The 17,817-nt window shown below is 48.0% G+C and overlaps 1 protein-coding gene across 1 annotated transcript; it reads left to right on the forward strand.

Moving 5' to 3' along the window:
- The first annotated feature begins 1,218 nt into the window (after positions 1 to 1,218).
- LOC135824809 (uncharacterized) lies at positions 1,219 to 16,625 on the forward strand. Its single transcript, XM_065337522.1, has 10 exons — positions 1,219 to 1,365; positions 6,202 to 6,345; positions 7,123 to 7,220; positions 8,088 to 8,239; positions 10,825 to 10,993; positions 11,338 to 11,429; positions 12,411 to 12,543; positions 13,813 to 14,080; positions 15,140 to 15,377; positions 15,950 to 16,625. The coding sequence occupies exons 1-10, from the start codon at positions 1,335 to 1,337 to the stop codon at positions 16,080 to 16,082; spliced, it is 1,458 nt and encodes a 485-aa protein (XP_065193594.1). The 5' UTR covers positions 1,219 to 1,334; the 3' UTR covers positions 16,083 to 16,625.
- The last annotated feature ends 1,192 nt before the right edge of the window (positions 16,626 to 17,817 follow it).

Raw genomic sequence — 17,817 nt, forward strand, 5'->3', positions numbered from 1 at the left:
GTAATGTACAGAGAAAAATAGAAAAATGTCAAAATGTCAAATACAGGCTACTTATGCAATGTAGAGCTACAGCAAAAGCATAGATTCAGAACCTCACGCTATACAATTATACATGTACATGTACGTGTGGAAAAAATAAAAATTCAGAAGCGTTATAATTATTATATTCGCAAGTTGTCCCCTGAACTACATGTACAATGCATGTGTTCAGAAGGAAATTGTTTTGTCACTTCAGTTGTTTGGCGCTAATCCTCGTGAAAGTGTCAGGAATGCTTCTTCTAGCTATGAAAAGTATGAATGCCGCGGACATCGCCACGCACCATGACAATTTGTTCAAGGTTTTAGATTGTGTGTTTCCAGAATCGATTTTCAAGCTCCGATCGATCATCAGTGGAAATACGGAACTAAAGTGGTCAAGGGAAAAACAAAGGTTAAAAATCCAAAGAAGTGTGATACATGACGCGTAAGTATTACAAAAAGTGAGGGCTAAGATAAAGAGTAAGTGTGACAAATGGGCATGACCAGTGCAGAAACAACTCATGAACACGGGGTGCAAACTCACGAAAATAACCAGATAACCCATTCGGCTTCTGAGTCCTGACAGGCTGACTCCTGACGCAACGATAGACGTGTGAGGTAACCCTAGTTAGAATCTTACCGTTTCGTTCTCCCGCTAAAAAGAGCTTTCTATCGTCGAAACTGTACCAAACCGACGGTATTTTGGGTTTGGGGTACGAGTACCGTTGGATCTAGCGCGTGAACTGTAAAATGCCATGTCTACACACACAAAACACGGTGCAGGCCTACCATGCATGTACCACCGAAAATAGCGTGAACGATTAATTGCTAAACATGGCACGTAACGGTTCCGAGGGGATTATTATGTTTTCACATCCCGAAGGCGCGCAGCGCCACGCCGGGTGCTGTGCGGCGCCAGACGTAGACCTGCGAATTCTGGGATGAACTGGCGCAAGTGGGGCGAACCAGGGAGCCCTACACATACAGGTATGTGTAGGGCTCCCTGGGGCGAACTGGATTCACCTGATCGGATTTCATTGAGCAGCTTTGCCATAGCCACTGCCATGTGCAGTGGGTACATGTAGTCTTGTAGATCCACAGAGTGACAGGCATGGCAGGCAACGCAAGGTCTCACGTCTAGTCTTTCAGTGCCACTTGCACTGCATGCCACCAGTACAGTGCAGCACTGCTGCCACTACTCACACGGCAGTGTCAATGAAAAAATATTCAGCCCCTTGCATTGGCTTCGGATAATTTCTTTCGCTGACTCAGTGAGCAAGTCGGCGTTTGGCGCAGTTGGAGAGGAACTAGCAGCAATGGGTACAGGGAGCAGTCGCAGGCGAGAAGGTAAGGAGAACTAACTGTGTCTGTTGTGTGGCCCACCATTGGGACTGCACTTGGCTTCCACCACCGGGAAATTCCTGACAATGTGGATTCCCCGAGGTCGCTACCACTATTTTTGCAATGACTGTGGATTCCTTTACGGAGAAATTACCGTCCCCTGGCCTGGCTTTTCATTTTCCTTCTACATACCGTGGTGATTTCTTTATAGAGCATGTAACCTGGAGGCGGGCCACTAGGTTGATTGGTTACGGGTGTGTTCGGGGTGTTTTACGCTATGACTCGATGGCTCATAATTCTCTGTCTAACGCACTTGGAGTGTGTCTCGCATGATACCCCTGTCGCGTTTCTACAAACATTTATACGTTTGTGGTAGACTACGTTAGCTGTTTACTCCTAGTACGATTACTCTAGCTATGGATTTTAGGTCAACGGAAGAACAGTACGTTAGCGTTAGCGCGTTGCCCATTATCTAGCGGTTGAGGTCTTTGCTCTGCTCAGTAGTCAACCCAGTGGGTGAGGTAGCATCAGTGACCAGGAAAATGATTCTTGAATCTTGGGCGTGAGGTAGTAAAGATGGTGCTGCACTTGTGGATTCGTGCAGCGCAGGTGCCTAGCTCCTGACCATCCTTGGCTACGGTCTTACAGAAAATGCCAACTAGTTTCCACTAACGGGCTGTGCACATGAACATTTCTATGTTTGTAGGAGCGAATTGTCCACTGGATTTCATGTCCAATGTTCTAAAATAATTCCACCATCTTGAGCGTGGAATGTTATCGTTGTGTACGATGAATCGACACACACCCAGTTGCTCTACGTACTCAAATCCATTGGCCATTTTGAGTGGTGGTTCTTCCTGAAAATTGGAATACATGAACAAAAATGGATTTTGTATGAGATGTTCGATGAATATAAAAATAATAAATGTCATGAAAGAGTTTGATCCAGCGTTGACACTGACCTGTCAGTACTGTGGCATGTCGTCTTGCGTAACAGAGCATTATTGAATGGGCAATTTATCAAAGCATTTCAAACAGGCTACTACTGAGGTAAAACGACTTTGCAATGAACACTGGGAATGCACACCATACCAGTGTAGTTGAAGAATTCTGCAAGCACTTCAGATCCCATGCTGAGTGAGATATTTGTTCTATAGGCCGTCGACCTGGTCTCCATTGTACTAGTATTATTCGGGGTTCTGGCCAAAGGGGTAGGGGGCACAGCGCCCGACCCCCCCCCCCCCCTACTCTGATTGAGCCCCATACTCTGATTGAGCCCCCCCCCCCCCCTGTGAAAAAGTGGCGCCCCCTACTCGCTTTGTCATGTTTTGGTTTTTTTGTCGTGCCATTCAACAAAAATGCAGTCGATAGTCAGTAACAGAGGCTTCATAAAGGCACATGTGTGCCTGGTGTGAATTCGGGTACGTTGCGTTTTGGGTGGCTAGACAATTTTGGGGATGGAAAATCGGCTACTGCCTTGCTGGGTACTAAAGAGTAACTGTTTCCCCTGCCCGCACCTACTATTTTTACCAGACTAGAATCATGTTCTTGATGTCCAATCACTGTTCCACATAGCGCCACGCCACCAGCAAGGAACCAGCGAATGCTCCTCAGACATGAACACCAAAAGGTGTCAATTTCTCAATTGTGCATCAATTGCTGCCGAATTGATGAGCACTCTAATGAGTGAAGCATGCAGTTGATACCACGATTAGATTCTCAATGAATGCCTGTTTGTAGTGCGAGGTCACGTACCGTCTATACATGGCGACAGACAGGGGAAGGACTATGCCGTGAATGGGTGAAAGGATAACGTGATACAGGATAGGACATCTCCCCTTTTTGAAAAAAATTGAAGAGAGCGAAAACACACCAGCTGGGAAAAAAACTGTTATGGAGCAAAGGCAAGACAGATACATGTACGGGTTGTACATAGCCAAGCACATAGAACAGAACTATGCAATGTGCGGGAGAGCAATGGCAATAGCATGAAGCCAGAGAGAGTTACATGGTAGCGATCAATCTCTGCGGTGGCTGGATGTTGTTGCGAGCACGCAGAGTTGGCTGTGACGTAGCCACAGGCTGTTGTTGCGGGACTAGCGTGGCCGGTGGTACTGCTGGCACCGGTCTGGGAGGAGTCACTGGTTGGAGCAACTTCACTGCACGACGGTTTCGGCGAAGAAGACCGGATGAGGTGGCGATGTTGTAGGAGCGATCGGTGAATTGCTCAACCACTGTACCCTCGCGCTTGTCATTGACCCACACTTTCGCTCCCAGTGGCAGAGGGGAGAGCGACTTGGCTGCGAAGCGTTGATCGAAGTGATCTTCTTGACGATGCTTAGCCTCCTGCTCCTTTGCCCGGAGAGCGGTGATGTCTGGCCAGGAGGGTTGCAGGAGATCAGGTGGGCACGGAAGATTGGTGCGGAGCCTGCGGCCGTACAAGAGTTCGGCGGGCGAATAGCCGTTGGCCAGGGGTGTGGAGCGATAGGCTAAGAGAGACTGCTGTAGATCACCTGGCGCACGGAAGAGTCGTTTGGCAGTCTGACACGGCGCATTCTGCTTCGCCGTTGCTCTGAGGATGCCTCGGGCTGCTTGTCCGATGCGTGATGTTGCACGACGACATAAACTGTGCAAAGGCGTCGGAAGCGAACTGTGGCCCTTTATCGCTGACGAAGATATCCGGGTAGCCGTGGACCGCATATATTGTCTTAAGGTGAGTAATGACGGCTCGTGACGTAGTCGATGAGAGACAAGCGACATCAATGTAACGGGAGAAATAGTCGACGGTGATCAGGTACTGTCGGGACTCGGCAGAGATATCTGGCCACCACGACGAGAAGCGGGCACGGGCTTTACTCTTTGTGACACTTTGGTGACCATCGTGCAGCTTCTGGAGGATCTCAGGCTGTAGCTCGGACGAAACAACCAAGCGAAAGCCGTGGCACAGGACACCTTGCATGTGAAACAACTGGCCTCGCTCACGATGGAACGGCTTGATGTCGCCAGGGACGGTAGCAGGCCAGCCATGGATGACGTAGCGCATCACACTGGATAACACGGGATCTTCAGACGTAGCCTTGGCTAGGTCAGCGAGAACGGATGGACTCGTGAGATCTTCGGCAGTGGTTGATAAAACCATGCCGATGTCGTCTTGCAGAACATTGTCAACTGATGCCGATGCTGGCGCTCGTGAAAGCGTGTCGGCCACCACCAAATCCTTGCCGGGAACGTTTGTGGCATGGACTTTGTATATTCGTTGTCATCGGATGGGAACCTTGTCCAGGTCTCTGGTGTTGATCAGTGGCACTAGGGGCTTGTGGTCCGTCTGCACGATGAACCGGGGAGCGTCGAAGAGGTACTGGTCTAACCTCTCGCACGTCCACACCGCTGCTAGGCATTCCTTTTCAATCTGCGCGTAGCCTTGTTCCGTCTTGGTCAGGGAACGGGAGGCGTAGGCTACTGGGCGCCAGTCGCCATCGTGTTTCTGTAAAAGAACACCACCAATGCCATAGCTGCTGGCATTTGCACTGACCATGATGGGACGCTTGGGGTTATAGTGCACTAAGCACGGGGCTGAAACGACGAGCTCTTTCAGCCGACGGAACGCGTCCTGCTGCGGGGAGTCCCAGAACCAATCAGTGTCGGTGTGCAGGAGCTGACGGAGGGGCGCTGAGATCGTAGCCAATTCCGGGATGAATCTGGCGACGTATGTGAACAGACCCAAGGCACGGCGGAGCTCAGGAACATTCGTAGGCGCTTTGAGGTCTTCAATGGCGGAGACTTTGCTGGGTCGGGTTTCACACCGGACCCGCTGACGATGTGTCCCAGGTACTTGACTGACGACTGCTTGAGGTCGCATTTGTCGGGATTTAGAGTGATGCCAGCGTCGGCAAGGACCTGGCGCGTTGTGTCCAGCCGGCGGTCGTGTTCAGCTTCGTTAGTGGCGTGGAGCAGAACATCGTCCATGAATACCTCAGAACCTTTGACGTGGGACAGGAAATCCTGCAGGCGTCGCTGGAAGATCTCCGGTGCAGAGGTTATACCGAATGGCATCCGGAGGAATCGGAACCGACCCACAGCCGTGATGAACGCGGTCAGCTTGGATACAGACTCCGTGAGAGGCACTTGCCAGAAGCCGCTGTTGGCATCCAGCGTGGAAAAGACAGTAGATCCGGCGAGCCTAGCCAGTGTGTCCTCAACTTTCAGAAGAGGGAAGTGCTCGCGCTTCACGTTGCCGTTCAGCTTCTTTAGGTCTACGCAGATCCGCACGCGACCGTCTAGGGTTCCCAGTAAAAAGGCAACGCCTGTTGGGAGTTCCCTAGTAAAATAATAAATTATACTAGTACTACTACTACGTTAGGTTTACGAACCGGCACCATAGGAGAGCACCAGTCAGAGGGACCCATTTCCTGGACGATGATGCTCATTTCCTCCGTACGTGCGAGCTCTTCTGTGACCTTGTCCTGTAGAGGCAGAGGCACACGGCGGACAACACCACAGTGGTACGGCGTGGCGGCGTCCACGAGCTTGATATCAGCTGGGGGCCCAACCATACAACCGATGGGCTGTGCTGGCTTGCTGGTACATATAGGACAGTATGTACAGCATGCAGTCAAATAAATTGTGCTGAATTGGAGATGGACGAAACTGCATTATAGGTATGCTTGATGCACTGACTGTCAAGTGTTTTCCTGTAAGTTGTAAAACTGATTAGAACACGCGTGCCCTGAATTTGCACTGACATGTTTGCATGTGTGTATGTGTGCGTGTGTGTGTGTGTATGTGTGCGTGCATGCGTGTGCGTGTGTGTCTGTGTGTGTGGTGTATGTTTACGTAACACAGCGGCCGGTGGAGGTGCAGGCGGCGCAAGCAGTGGACAGTCGGCAGGTGCTAGTGCATTGCAGCGTAGTGCACCAAAGGCACCAACATGTGACGTTGCGATATCTTACCATGGCGATGACATTGCCCTTATGCGGTACATCCAAGGTAGGTCAGCACTCCTGTGCATTTGATCTAAGGGGTGGTCCATAACTATCGATCTTTCACGCGAAAAGAAAAAAGGTTTCGTTCCTGGGTGGGTGAGTCAAGGAGAGTTTCGTTTAAAAAATATTGATATGTAAGACATCAATGCATTCTAGCGGTCAAGTCAATCTTTTTTCCGTTCATGGGGGTGGGTGGGTGGAGGAGGGTCCTAACTTAACTTTTTCGTTTCGTGAAAATTATCGATAATTATGGATGGCCCCTAAAGTGATGGTTGGGAGTTTCCCCAGTTGCCGTGGATTATTGTTCTCGTTTTACTGGTCATCACTTCTCTAGCAGAAATCTTAGGACAATATACAAGTACTCACTCACAGAGGCAGTGCGCCTTAACCTGCAATAGTGCTCAAATGCCCGGAATGGGCAGAGAGTAGTCCGCAAGAGGTACACAAAAGGAAGTACAATAGGGCTGTTTCATTGTTACTCACTCCGTATAACTTTGTCCTTCGGAACATTTACCTTCTCTCAATGTCCATGGATGTAGCCAAGATGACAGGCACATTGTTTCGCTAGCAAGCATACGCTACACATCACGTTGCAAACCGAAACGTTTTTGAGCATTTCAGTATGTACACCAGTTTTGTGTTCACACAATTCCTTTCTTTGTACCTACCTGTGTGCGTGTGTGTGTGTGTGTGTGTGTGTGTATGTGTGTGTGTGTGTGTGTGTGTGTGTGTGTGTGTGTGTGTGTGTGTGTGTGTGTATGTGTGTGTGTGTGTGTTTTAGGTGAGTTTGAAAGCCAGAAGCTGACTGTCTTTGCCGATGTGGCTGAGGACACGGACAAAGAAGAAGGAAAGTCAGGGTCGGCTATTGTTCAGGCAAAGGTAAATTATACCTTGGTGTGATTGTTTTTCATAGGTTTAGCGAATTCAGTAATACTTGGTTTAGTTTTTAAGCGACCACCCCACAGTGCGAGAAAAAGCGGTCGGTAAAGCCAGGTGGTCGTTAGAACCAAGTCACACAGTGTCTGTGTAGAACTGTCGGTGCATGGAAAACGGTCGTTAATAGCAGGTGGTCGCTAAACCCAGAGGTCGCTTACACCAGGTTTTACTGTAGTTGCTCAAAAGGGTATTGTATGGCACTTAGTATCGTAAAGGAAATACTAGTATGTCGTCCCCGCCTGCTTTGATAGCTGAAAACATTTATGAATGGGCAATGTGTATGTTGGGGAAATACGAGCATAACTCGTTTATCCGGGCTGTCCGGGACCGGGTACTGCCCGTAACTTTGCAATGTCCGTAACTCCGAATCACATACATTTTGATGGGGAAAGGCCATGGGTATGGCATCTGACGCATGATGCATGCGCATCATACTCATAGTCTAGTATTGCCATGACTGTAGAGTGTGGGTGGGTGTACATGAATCCAGCTTTGCCATTGACTGCAGAGTGTGAGTAGGTAGATATACATGTGCTCAATCACTGTCACTGGGGGCACAGTAGATATACGGTAAAAGGGATTGTGCGCACAGTGGACATGGTAAGAGGTATTGTAGATTGTTGTTGTGGTCTGATGATCGGCATAATGGATAGGATTCTTTTTTTTCTTCTTCTTCTTTTTCTACGTACATACACACATGTGTGACCATTCATGTGTGGCTGTCTTTCTTTCTGTTTGTCTGTCTGTCTGTCTGTCTGTCTGTTTGTCTGTCTGTTTGTCTGTTTGTTTGTCTGTTTGTAAAAACCCTAGGTATTCGTTCTGATCTTGAGTCCGTCATCAGCTGAGTGCAAGTCTTGCAATCGTGAAGTGCAGCTTGCCTACATCTCCGACAAGCCAATCTTCCCGGTCACTGTGCGTGATCATGAGGACCCAGAGCTGCAGAAAGCCATGGACTTTGGCCTGTGAGTGTCCAGAGTACTCTAAGAGTTGAAAGTTTAACGATTTGCACAAAATTCCCACTCGGCAGGCGCAGAGTCTAACAACCCTGCCAGCACACACCTGTCTTCTATTTCTCCAGTACGGAGGAGAGAAGGAATAACACACAACGTAACGGTTAACTTTTCTTGAGTTTACGATGGATTTGTTCTTGTTCAAATTTTAAACTCTGTGCCCTGTTAGAGATTCATCTCTTGCAGTAAACTCACTGCCTGTGCTGTCAAGGAGGTCGTGCACTCTGCTCTGTGTGGTCAATTGTGCAGTATGGGCTGTGGATAGTTCAGTTCTGTGTGTTGAAATCAGCCCCACGACTGAAAACTAGTACAGGTCCTCCCTCGTTAGTAGATAATCTCTGGGCCATCGAAAAAGTCATCTTATAACGAGACTTATCTTGTAGCAGGACTTGCAGCTAAAGGTGAAATAGGCACTACTTCGTACTTACTGGGGCTACCCTCGATACAACATAAATTATCGATGCTTCAACTCGTTATAAGATAATTGAAAATCTCCAACATAACTCTTCCTTGGATGCAAAGGATCGTCCATATTCACGAATACATAGACATCATACGTTTCCTCGTTCTGCTTTATCCTACATGTTTTGGCCTTGGTCCTGCATGGTCAACATTATCTTATACTGAGGGTTTGGCACTCCAGGACCTGGGCAAAGGGTCGTTATAACGGATTTTATGTACTAACGGATTATGTTGTAACCGGACCTGTAAACAGTTGTATAGACCACGTTCCGCCAGGGGATTTCAGATTTCTATTTACTAACGGGGTTTATGTACTAACCGGACTCGTTATAATGAGGGAGGACCTGTACAAGTATAGTGCTGCTCAATGAAACCTGGTCACGTGACGTGAGTCAAGTTTGCACCTTGCACCATTTCGCAGCCCAGTGTCTAGGGTTGTGCAACGCCCGGCGCGTACTTGAGTGACTCGATCGGATTTCATTGAGCAGTAGTGTATTTGACTTCATGGACAAGTACTGCCTTTTTGACGTCTTAGTGGTTGTACGACTGCGGCTGGGTGCTCAAGCCGTTACTGCATGCGATATGTACTATGGGTGTATTATAAGTTAGACTGGGCTAAGTACTGAAGTACGCACATCGGGGGCGGATCTAGAGATCTCTACAGGGGGGGGGGTTCCAGTTTAGCCAAAACTGAATAGATAATACATGTAGATGACTTGTACATCCCCCAGAACTTCCCCCCCCCCCCCGGAATCCGCTCCTGCCCATGTGCAAATACAGTGATGTCGTCGGAAATGGTTTCCGTGTGTTGGCTTCGCACTGCGGGTTAGATTCCCGCGCTAGCCCAATGGCACTCGGGTTGCTGTGCACGACCATGCATGCACAGATCCCTGTCTATATTCCTTGGAGTGCTCTTTTTCACAATCTACAAAGGCTTCAATGGCTCTAAGTAACCATTGTCGTATTTATTATTAGAGGGGGGGGGGGGAGGGGGATGAGTGAGGAGAGTTGAGATGAAGGGGGGGGGGGGGAGGGGATGAGTGAGTTGAGAAGAGTTGGGATGACGAGGAGAACGGGGGATGATTAAATTGAGGAGGGTTGAGATGAGGAGGAGAGGGGGGGGGGGGGCAGAGAGGAAGAACATGGGGAAAGTTGAGATGAGGGGAGGAGGGGGATGAGTAAATTGAGGAGAGTTGGGATACTAGTAAGTGAATTGTAGTGCTAACTTAGTGGAGATGAAGACGTTTGCGCTCATTATTAGTTTTTGCTTAGAATGGTTAGTTTCTGTGAGTGCTCTAGAAGAAATACTGGTTTCATCAATTTTACATTCCACACCTTCACGTGTGTGTGTGTGTGTGTGTGTGTGTGTGTGTGTGTGTGTGTGTGTGTGTGTATGTGTGTGCAAAGGTTATACGATGGTTCCAAGCAACCATTGTCGTGTTTATGATCAGAGGAGGTGGAGATGAAGAGGAGGGGAAGGGAGAGGGGGATGAGGGAGTTGAAAAGTGAATTGTAGTGGTAACTCAGTGGTGATGAAGACGTTTGCGCTCATTATTAGTTTTTGCTCAGAATGGTTAGTTTCTGTGAGTGATCTATAAAGAAATACTGGTTTTCATCAATTTTACATTCCACACCTTCACGTATATGTATGTGTGTGTGTGTGTATGTGTGTGTGTGTGTATGTGTGTGTGTGTGTGTGTGTGTGTGTGTGTGTATGTGTATGTGTATATGTGTGTGTATGTGTGTGCAAAGGTTATACGATGGTTCCAAGCAACCATTGTCGTGTTTATGATCAGAGGAGGTGGAGATGAAGAGGAGGGGAAGGGAGAGGGGGATGAGGGAGTTGAAAAGTGAATTGTAGTGGTAACTCAGTGGTGATGAAGACGTTTGCGCTCATTATTAGTTTCTGCTTAGAATGGTTAGTTTCTGTGACTGATCTATAAAGAAATACTGGTTTTCATCAATTTTACATTCCACACCTTCACGTGTGTGTGCGTGTATGTTGGTTACGACTCCCGTCTTCCTCTTGCTCAATGCTTCTGCATCGGATGCCTGTGATTGTTTTGATGATGCAGAAAGCTGACCCTTCAGCCGATGGACTGGATTTTTTTCACTAATGTAGATGATAAGGCCACACCAATGAAGGAGCTGACTGCCGGCGTGAGGCAGCAGATCAAGTCAATAGAAGAGGAGGAGGCAGGAACTGCTGGTGCCAACCAGCCAGCCAGCAACACTGGCAGTTCTGTAAGTACTCGCTGCAGCATTGCACTGTGATATACACAAGACTATAGTGTACTGTTTCAGGAAGGTTACCGGCAAGTTTGTTTTTCGCTTCCGTGTACCTACGAGTTAAATTCAACAGTGCATTAAACTCAGTGCGCCGTGTTAATAATTACCTTGATAATGGAATTTGATCATAGGAGATAGGACAGAAGCGGAACGTATAATTATACCCACATAATTATATTATTACGCGTGCTGTGGTATTATTATTATTATTAAACTTGTAGTTGTGTGTGTGTGTGTTTGCACGCGCGTTTGTGTATGCGCCCATGCATGCTACACATCCATGACATTGTATTCTACAGGATGCTAAGGTAGTAGCTGTGGAGTCAGTCACGGTGGAGCAGAGAAGATCCCGTGTTACAATGAACCGTACAGCCAAGCTGGTCACTGACAAGTAAGACGTCTATCCGTGTTACTGCTTACAACCACATTGGGAACTAGAGCATACATTGGTCCATCCGTGTTACTGCTTACAACCACATTGGAAACTAGAGCATACATTGGTCCATCCGTGTTACTGCTTACAACCACATTGGAAACTAGAGCATACATTGGTCCATCCGTGTTACTGCTTACAACCACATTGGGAACTAGAGCATACATTGGTCCATCCGTGTTACTGCTTACAACCACATTGGGAACTAGAGCATACATTGGTCCATCCGTGTTACTGCTTACAACCACATTGGAAACTAGAGCATACATTGGTCCATCCGTGTTACTGCTTACAACCACATTGGAAACTAGAGCATACATTGGTCCATCCGTGTTACTGCTTACAACCACATTGGGAACTAGAGCATACATTGGTCCATCCGTGTTACTGCTTACAACCACATTGGGAACTAGAGCATACATTGGTCCATCCGTGTTACAACCACGTGGGGAATTAGAGCATGCCTGAGTCTATCAGTGTTACAACCTTATCGGGACTAGAGCATTCATGGGTCGATAAGTGTTACAACTACATTGGGAACGAGAGCATTCATGAGTCTATCATTGTTACAGCCAAATCAAGGATAAGAGCATGTATGGGTCTATCATTGTTACAACCACATCGGGATTTAGAGCATATGTGATGCAGTCTGTCCAGAGACAGGCGGTGAAAAACCAAACCAGGGCCGCATGAGCCTTGGCGCTGCTTTCGGCACGCACATGGATTTCTTTGGCCACGAATGTAGCTTGTATGAATATGTGTGTGTTGGGGGGGGGGGGGGTGCGATTGATTGATCACGTTTGTGTGTACGGGAATATGCGCATGAGCACACACAAACATACAATACGGAAGTACAATCTGAAGTGACTCACACTGTTGAAGTAACACGCGATTATTTCCTTTCATGTGCTTGCTTGTGTCGGTGCATTTGGTCACTAGGTCTCTCGTGCGAGCTGAGAGTGAGATTGGTGATGCAACGGCTAGCGCGGATCATGTCCCGGGCACTGCTCGCACATTCTGGGACCGACACTTTGAAGGACATGACACTGTTCAGTGGGAGCAGTTTAAAAATGTACGTACTCAATGTGTGTGTATCTGTGGAGACATGTGTGAATGTGTGTTTATGTGTATGTGTGCGTGTGTAGGGTTATAACCATGAAACAACTGTAGGGCGGGGGGGGGGGGGGGGGGGGGGAGGGGGGATGGGGGAAACTAACTGTTCACCCATTTTCCATGCTCCACTATTGCCTTTTACCGAAAAGTGCAACGTACGGGTGCACAGAGCACCCGGAATGATCGATTTGTGGCCGCATTTTCGCTGTGTCAACTGAGAAAACACGAAGATCGAAAAAATGAGTAGGGTGGTTCGCCTTCAGAGTAGGAGGGCGCTGCCCCCCCCCCCCCCTCCCCTCCTTACTTGGCTGGAACTCTGATATGTGTGTGTGTATGCGTGGTTGTGTGTGTGTCGTGAATATGCATCACGAATCCGCGTTACGCTCATTATAATGTCTTTATTTGTTTATGTGTTACATCATGTTGACGTCATGCTGATGTCTTGCTGCACGCATCGCGTGCACCGTTTTGCAGCTCTCAGGCCAGAGCATGCGCAGCGACCCTGTGGCTCCTTTTTTGCTACCCTTTCCCTTTTGCATGCTTCACTTGTCTCAAAATTTAATAATGTTTTCTGGTGACAATCCTTTTCAAGTCACCTAACCCTTTCCAGTAACAAGTGCAATGTCGTCCCGTGAACCGGAACCCCTCCATATTTGAGTTACCAAGACGTATTTGTGCGTGGCTATACAAGCTCTCCCACTCAACAGTTCAAAGTTGCGCACAGTGTGTGTGTGTGTGTGTGTGTGTGTGTGTTCCCAGACTTTTAGAAGGTATTTTTGAAAGACCCATGTCCAATAGGGCCATGGCAGCCTGTACAGCTCTTCACCTGCCAGCACGTTTTGTACCCAAGGAAATATGATTCTACAAGTGCCGGGTGGGGGTGGATGATGCTTTTGCACTATTGCATCCAATATCGTTGCGAATACTTCGAAGTACTCTGAATGATCAGAAAGCACAGTGAAATGGATATGTCACCTGATTGCAATAACTCACACTCTAAAAACAGAAAGGGTTCCAGCCTGTCCAATGGAGTGCTCGATACTGTTGTTTGATTATCTCCTTGTGCGTGAAACTGGGAGTTGCAACGAGATCTTCATCTACTTTTTGTATTGGCATTTTTGTATTTATGGATTCTCCACAGGCGTTGGCCTGAATCGAGGGAGTCTCCGCTCTTCTTCTCGTTGTAACTAACAATCTCGTTGTGCTCACCTCTTGTCATGTTTGCCAGGCTTTCCTGGAGGAGTACGGTGCCAAGCTGGAGTCGTTGGTTAGCAGTGATCAGGATACCATCAAGTGGATATTGAAGCTGACGCAGCGCGAGGTGTTCGACGGCAAGGACACCACCAGCAAGACGAGTTTCCTGGACTTCCGCGGTCGGCGCCCCGAGCGTGATCTGTTCTTCAAGCGTATCTCACAGCTGGCCCTGGAGAGCTACTCAATGCACGGCGTTTTCAGTATGGACAGTACAGTCAGATTGGCTGCCGTGGAAAATCTTGGTAAGCGCAACGGAATTGTTCACGTTTAGTAAAGGCCCTGCTTGGACAAAAATGTGTATCTTCCGGGGGGTGGATAGATAGCCTCTTGATCCGGAAAAATTGCCCAGTGTGTATCGGAACTTGGCTCAGGAACTTGGCTCAGGTTTAAAGAATTGCAATACGGGTTTTTTATTTTTTATTTTTTTATTTTTACTGTACTGGACAATAGAATACTGATCAGCCTACGTAGTAGCATCAGTAGTACAGCGCCCTGCACATGCACTGCAACCACATACAGCCCTGCACATGCACTACAGCCACATACAGCCCTGCACATGCACTGCAACCACATACAGCCCTGCACATGCACTACAGCCACATACAGCCCTGCACATGCACTACAGCCACATACAGCCCTGCACATGCACTACAGCCACATACAGCTCTGCACATGCACTGCAACCACATACAGCCCAGCACATGCACTGCAACCACATACAGCCCTGCACATGTACTGCAACCACATACAGTCAACATTGCGTATATCGACACTTGGCGGGGTATCAGAAAAGTGTCGTTTTACCCGAAGTCCCATTATATGTGCACAGGTAGGCAAGACTTTCCTCTGGGCATGGACATTCTGTCGTTATTTGCGAATTGTCGTTATAGCCGCAGTCGTTATTAGCGAAGTTGACTGTAATTATATATGTGGCAAAGTTGTGCAGCGCATGCATTGTTCCCAAAATAGCTGAGATTGACTGCATAATATTGTACTATTGTCCACTACTGTACTTACTGGTTGACGGCACTTGTCTCTACATGTAGTGTTGTTGTCGTGAACCTTCTATCATCAATGCTACAACGCTTCCTGATCTACACTCATGGAATGCTCGACACCAGCAAAATGTTTATCATGTTTGTGTGTGTGTGTGTGTGCGCGCGCGCGCGCGTGTGTGTGTGTGTGTGTGTGTATGTCTGTGTACATGCGTTTGTGTGTGTGCTCATGCTTGTGCGTGCTTGCTTGTCTGTGGACTCAAACTACACACGTGTGTATGTGCGCCGTGCAATCCTTGGCTGTAGGTAAATTCAGTAGCGCCGCCGTCATCGAAGCCTTGCTGGATCTACTTGACGATCCCGATGCCAACATACGTGCAGTTGCAGCCATCTCTCTAGGCCGTACGGGTGCCGGACAAGCCAAGTCCATCCCCAGGCTTATCGCAGGTCTGGCAGACTCTGATCGCCTTGTACGTGAGGCGTGCTGCCTCTCGCTGGGACACTTGAAGTCTGCCGAAGCCGTTCCGCACATTGTCAACCGATGGTGAGTTTCTATATGGATGTTAAGGCGGCATTTCAGTGTGAAGTACCTCAAAGGGTCGTAGAGATCTGCACTGTCCCTCTGTCTGTCTCGTTTTGTATCTTCTACCTGTCTCTGTCTCTCTCATTCAATCTCGTGTGTCCCATATGGTGCAGTGGTATGTGCAGCGATTTCCAATCGAGAGGGTCCGGGTTCGATTCCCGACGATTATGGTCACACACGTCTTTCTTCTCTTTCTCAGACTCCTCCTGACTTTTCTTTCATTCTCCTAGGTGGTTACCAACAGCTAGTGCATGCCGGAGTATGTGGTGTGATGTGTGTGCGGGGAAAAACGGAAAAAGACCAAACGGTAGGGATACACTGGCCAGAAAAAGCCACTTCATAGCTGTGTGGTGTAGACCAGGCTGAATAGTGGCGGTCATTTCTTCAGCCTTGCAAGCTGTTGAATGGTGCAATCTCAGCACAAATTTGCTATGGCTTCTGCTGTAGCATCGCTATCATCGCCTCTGGCAATGGGCGTCAAAAAGGTCAAATGCCATGCTATCTCGTCTTTTCCTGTGTGTATTCTTATCCAGGCGCAATGACTTCATCTCACACGTACGTGAGGCAGCACATGTTGCACTGAAGAACATCGGCGGTGAGGAGGCTGGTCGTGCTATACACATGACAGAGGTGCTGACAAAAGAGATCCGCGACTTGACATCATGAGCGCACTCTTTTTTTCACACGCACACACACACACACGCGCGCACACACATTGCGGTGAGCCGATCCATCTCTGCAGATGAGATCCAGCGCTCGAGCGCTCGACCGAAAGCTGTCATTTTTTTTAGCGTGTATGCTCCGAACTTTAATCTCTGCTGTTAGGGGAGCATAGTTATCGGCTAGGTGAAAATTAGACTTTCTACAGAGATGTATGAGTACTTGAATAGGATCCTTACCTTGATTCATCACGTGTCTAGTGCAGCAATCTCCCACCTGCTGGTACCATCTGTTACAATATATTTGCAACTCACCTTTTAAAAGAAGCTCATTGCTAGTACCATCTGTTACATCTATTTGCAGCTCATCTTAAGAAGCTCATGTATCTACTCTCTCCTGACGGTAGAGGGGTCGAAAGTTTACAATCCCCGGTGTTATAGGCTGTTTCATTTCTTTTATACTTCAATTTATAGATTAAGTCTGAGTACGTAATGCGTGGTGATAATTTCGGCTATGAAATAATAGTGCCATCACATGTTTTTAGACAGACGTCTAATGTAACGTCAGCGTTGTGTCCCAGTGGGTATCGTTGCCGCAGTTGCCAGGGGTTAAGCAGCGTATCTATCTATGGATGGACCAGCGCCCAACTTTCCAAATTTGTCTTGGCGACGGTACGATTAAGGGCGTGATTTACGAAGGTCCTGCCCTGGAATGATACTGGTCCAATGTAGTTGTTTAAACGTATTCTCCATGGGGTTCCTAAAGGTATGGAGTCCATGGGGTCTCGTGCTGCGGGCGCTGTGGCAGGTTGTTTGTGTCTATGATGCTGGGCTTTATACCTATTGCACAGCACAGCTATATCATTCCATGATATAATTAGTATATTCAACTGTGTGTGGGGAAGGAAGGGGGGGGGGGCTGTCCCAAGGAAGATTTTTTTCAAATGCACACTGACACAGGAGATGCTGCCTCTTGCTGGAGGTGTCTTAGTCGGTGATTGCCACTGATTGCACTCGGGACTGGTGTATCGTGTGTGTGTGTGTGCGGGGGGGGGGGGGAGGGGCGGGGTGCGTGTGTCTGCGTGTTTGCTTGCGCTGCTCCCTGCCGAGCTTGCTCGGGACCGAGGATAATGCAAAGCAAAATCCGTGTAGCTTTGCCAGTGCGAGAGTGTTACGGAGGCTGATGTGCATAATTCTAGTGTGCAGTTTCTGTGCGAGCAAGTGATGTCATACAGGTCATCAGGGAAGGATGTTGACCAAGCTATGTTGTGTACTGTCCCCTGCCGTATACATGTACATGTATGTAGAAAACAAGTTTGCATGTAACCTGTTCGCGTAACCACCTGCTAGACAATTGTATGTAGATTTTCATGTATGTGATGAATGATGCGTTATAGCGTGTACATGTACATGTACATATTGGTGGCCAATACAGTCAACTTCGCTAATAATGACTGCGGATAATTATAACGACAATTCGCGAATAACGACAGAGTTTCCATGCCCAGAGCACAGTCCATTCTACCTGAATACATTATAATGAGACTTCGGGTATAACGACACTTCGCGAATAACGACACTTTTCTGATGCCCCGCCGCCGAGTGTCGTTATACGCAAAGTTGACTGTAGTTATATGCGCCGGATTTCTCTCTGTACGTAGTATATTCAACACAATGGCACAAACACCTGTGCATCTATCATGTTCTGAAGCAGATAGGAAGCCTGTCGGCCCGTTCCGGAC

The sequence above is a fragment of the Sycon ciliatum genome, chromosome 9, assembly GCF_964019385.1.
Source record: "Sycon ciliatum chromosome 9, ocSycCili1.1, whole genome shotgun sequence".
Lineage (NCBI taxonomy): Eukaryota > Metazoa > Porifera > Calcarea > Leucosolenida > Sycettidae > Sycon > Sycon ciliatum.

Excerpts from the sequence above, each read along its gene's own strand:
- LOC135824809 (XM_065337522.1), top strand. The coding sequence starts at position 1,335 with ATGGGTACAGGGAGCAGTCGCAGGCGAGAAG. Across the intron at positions 12,544-13,812 it reads AGTGGGAGCAGTTTAAAAAT|GCTTTCCTGGAGGAGTACGG; the intron begins GTACGTACTCAA and ends CATGTTTGCCAG. Across the intron at positions 14,081-15,139 it reads GGCTGCCGTGGAAAATCTTG|GTAAATTCAGTAGCGCCGCC; the intron begins GTAAGCGCAACG and ends CCTTGGCTGTAG.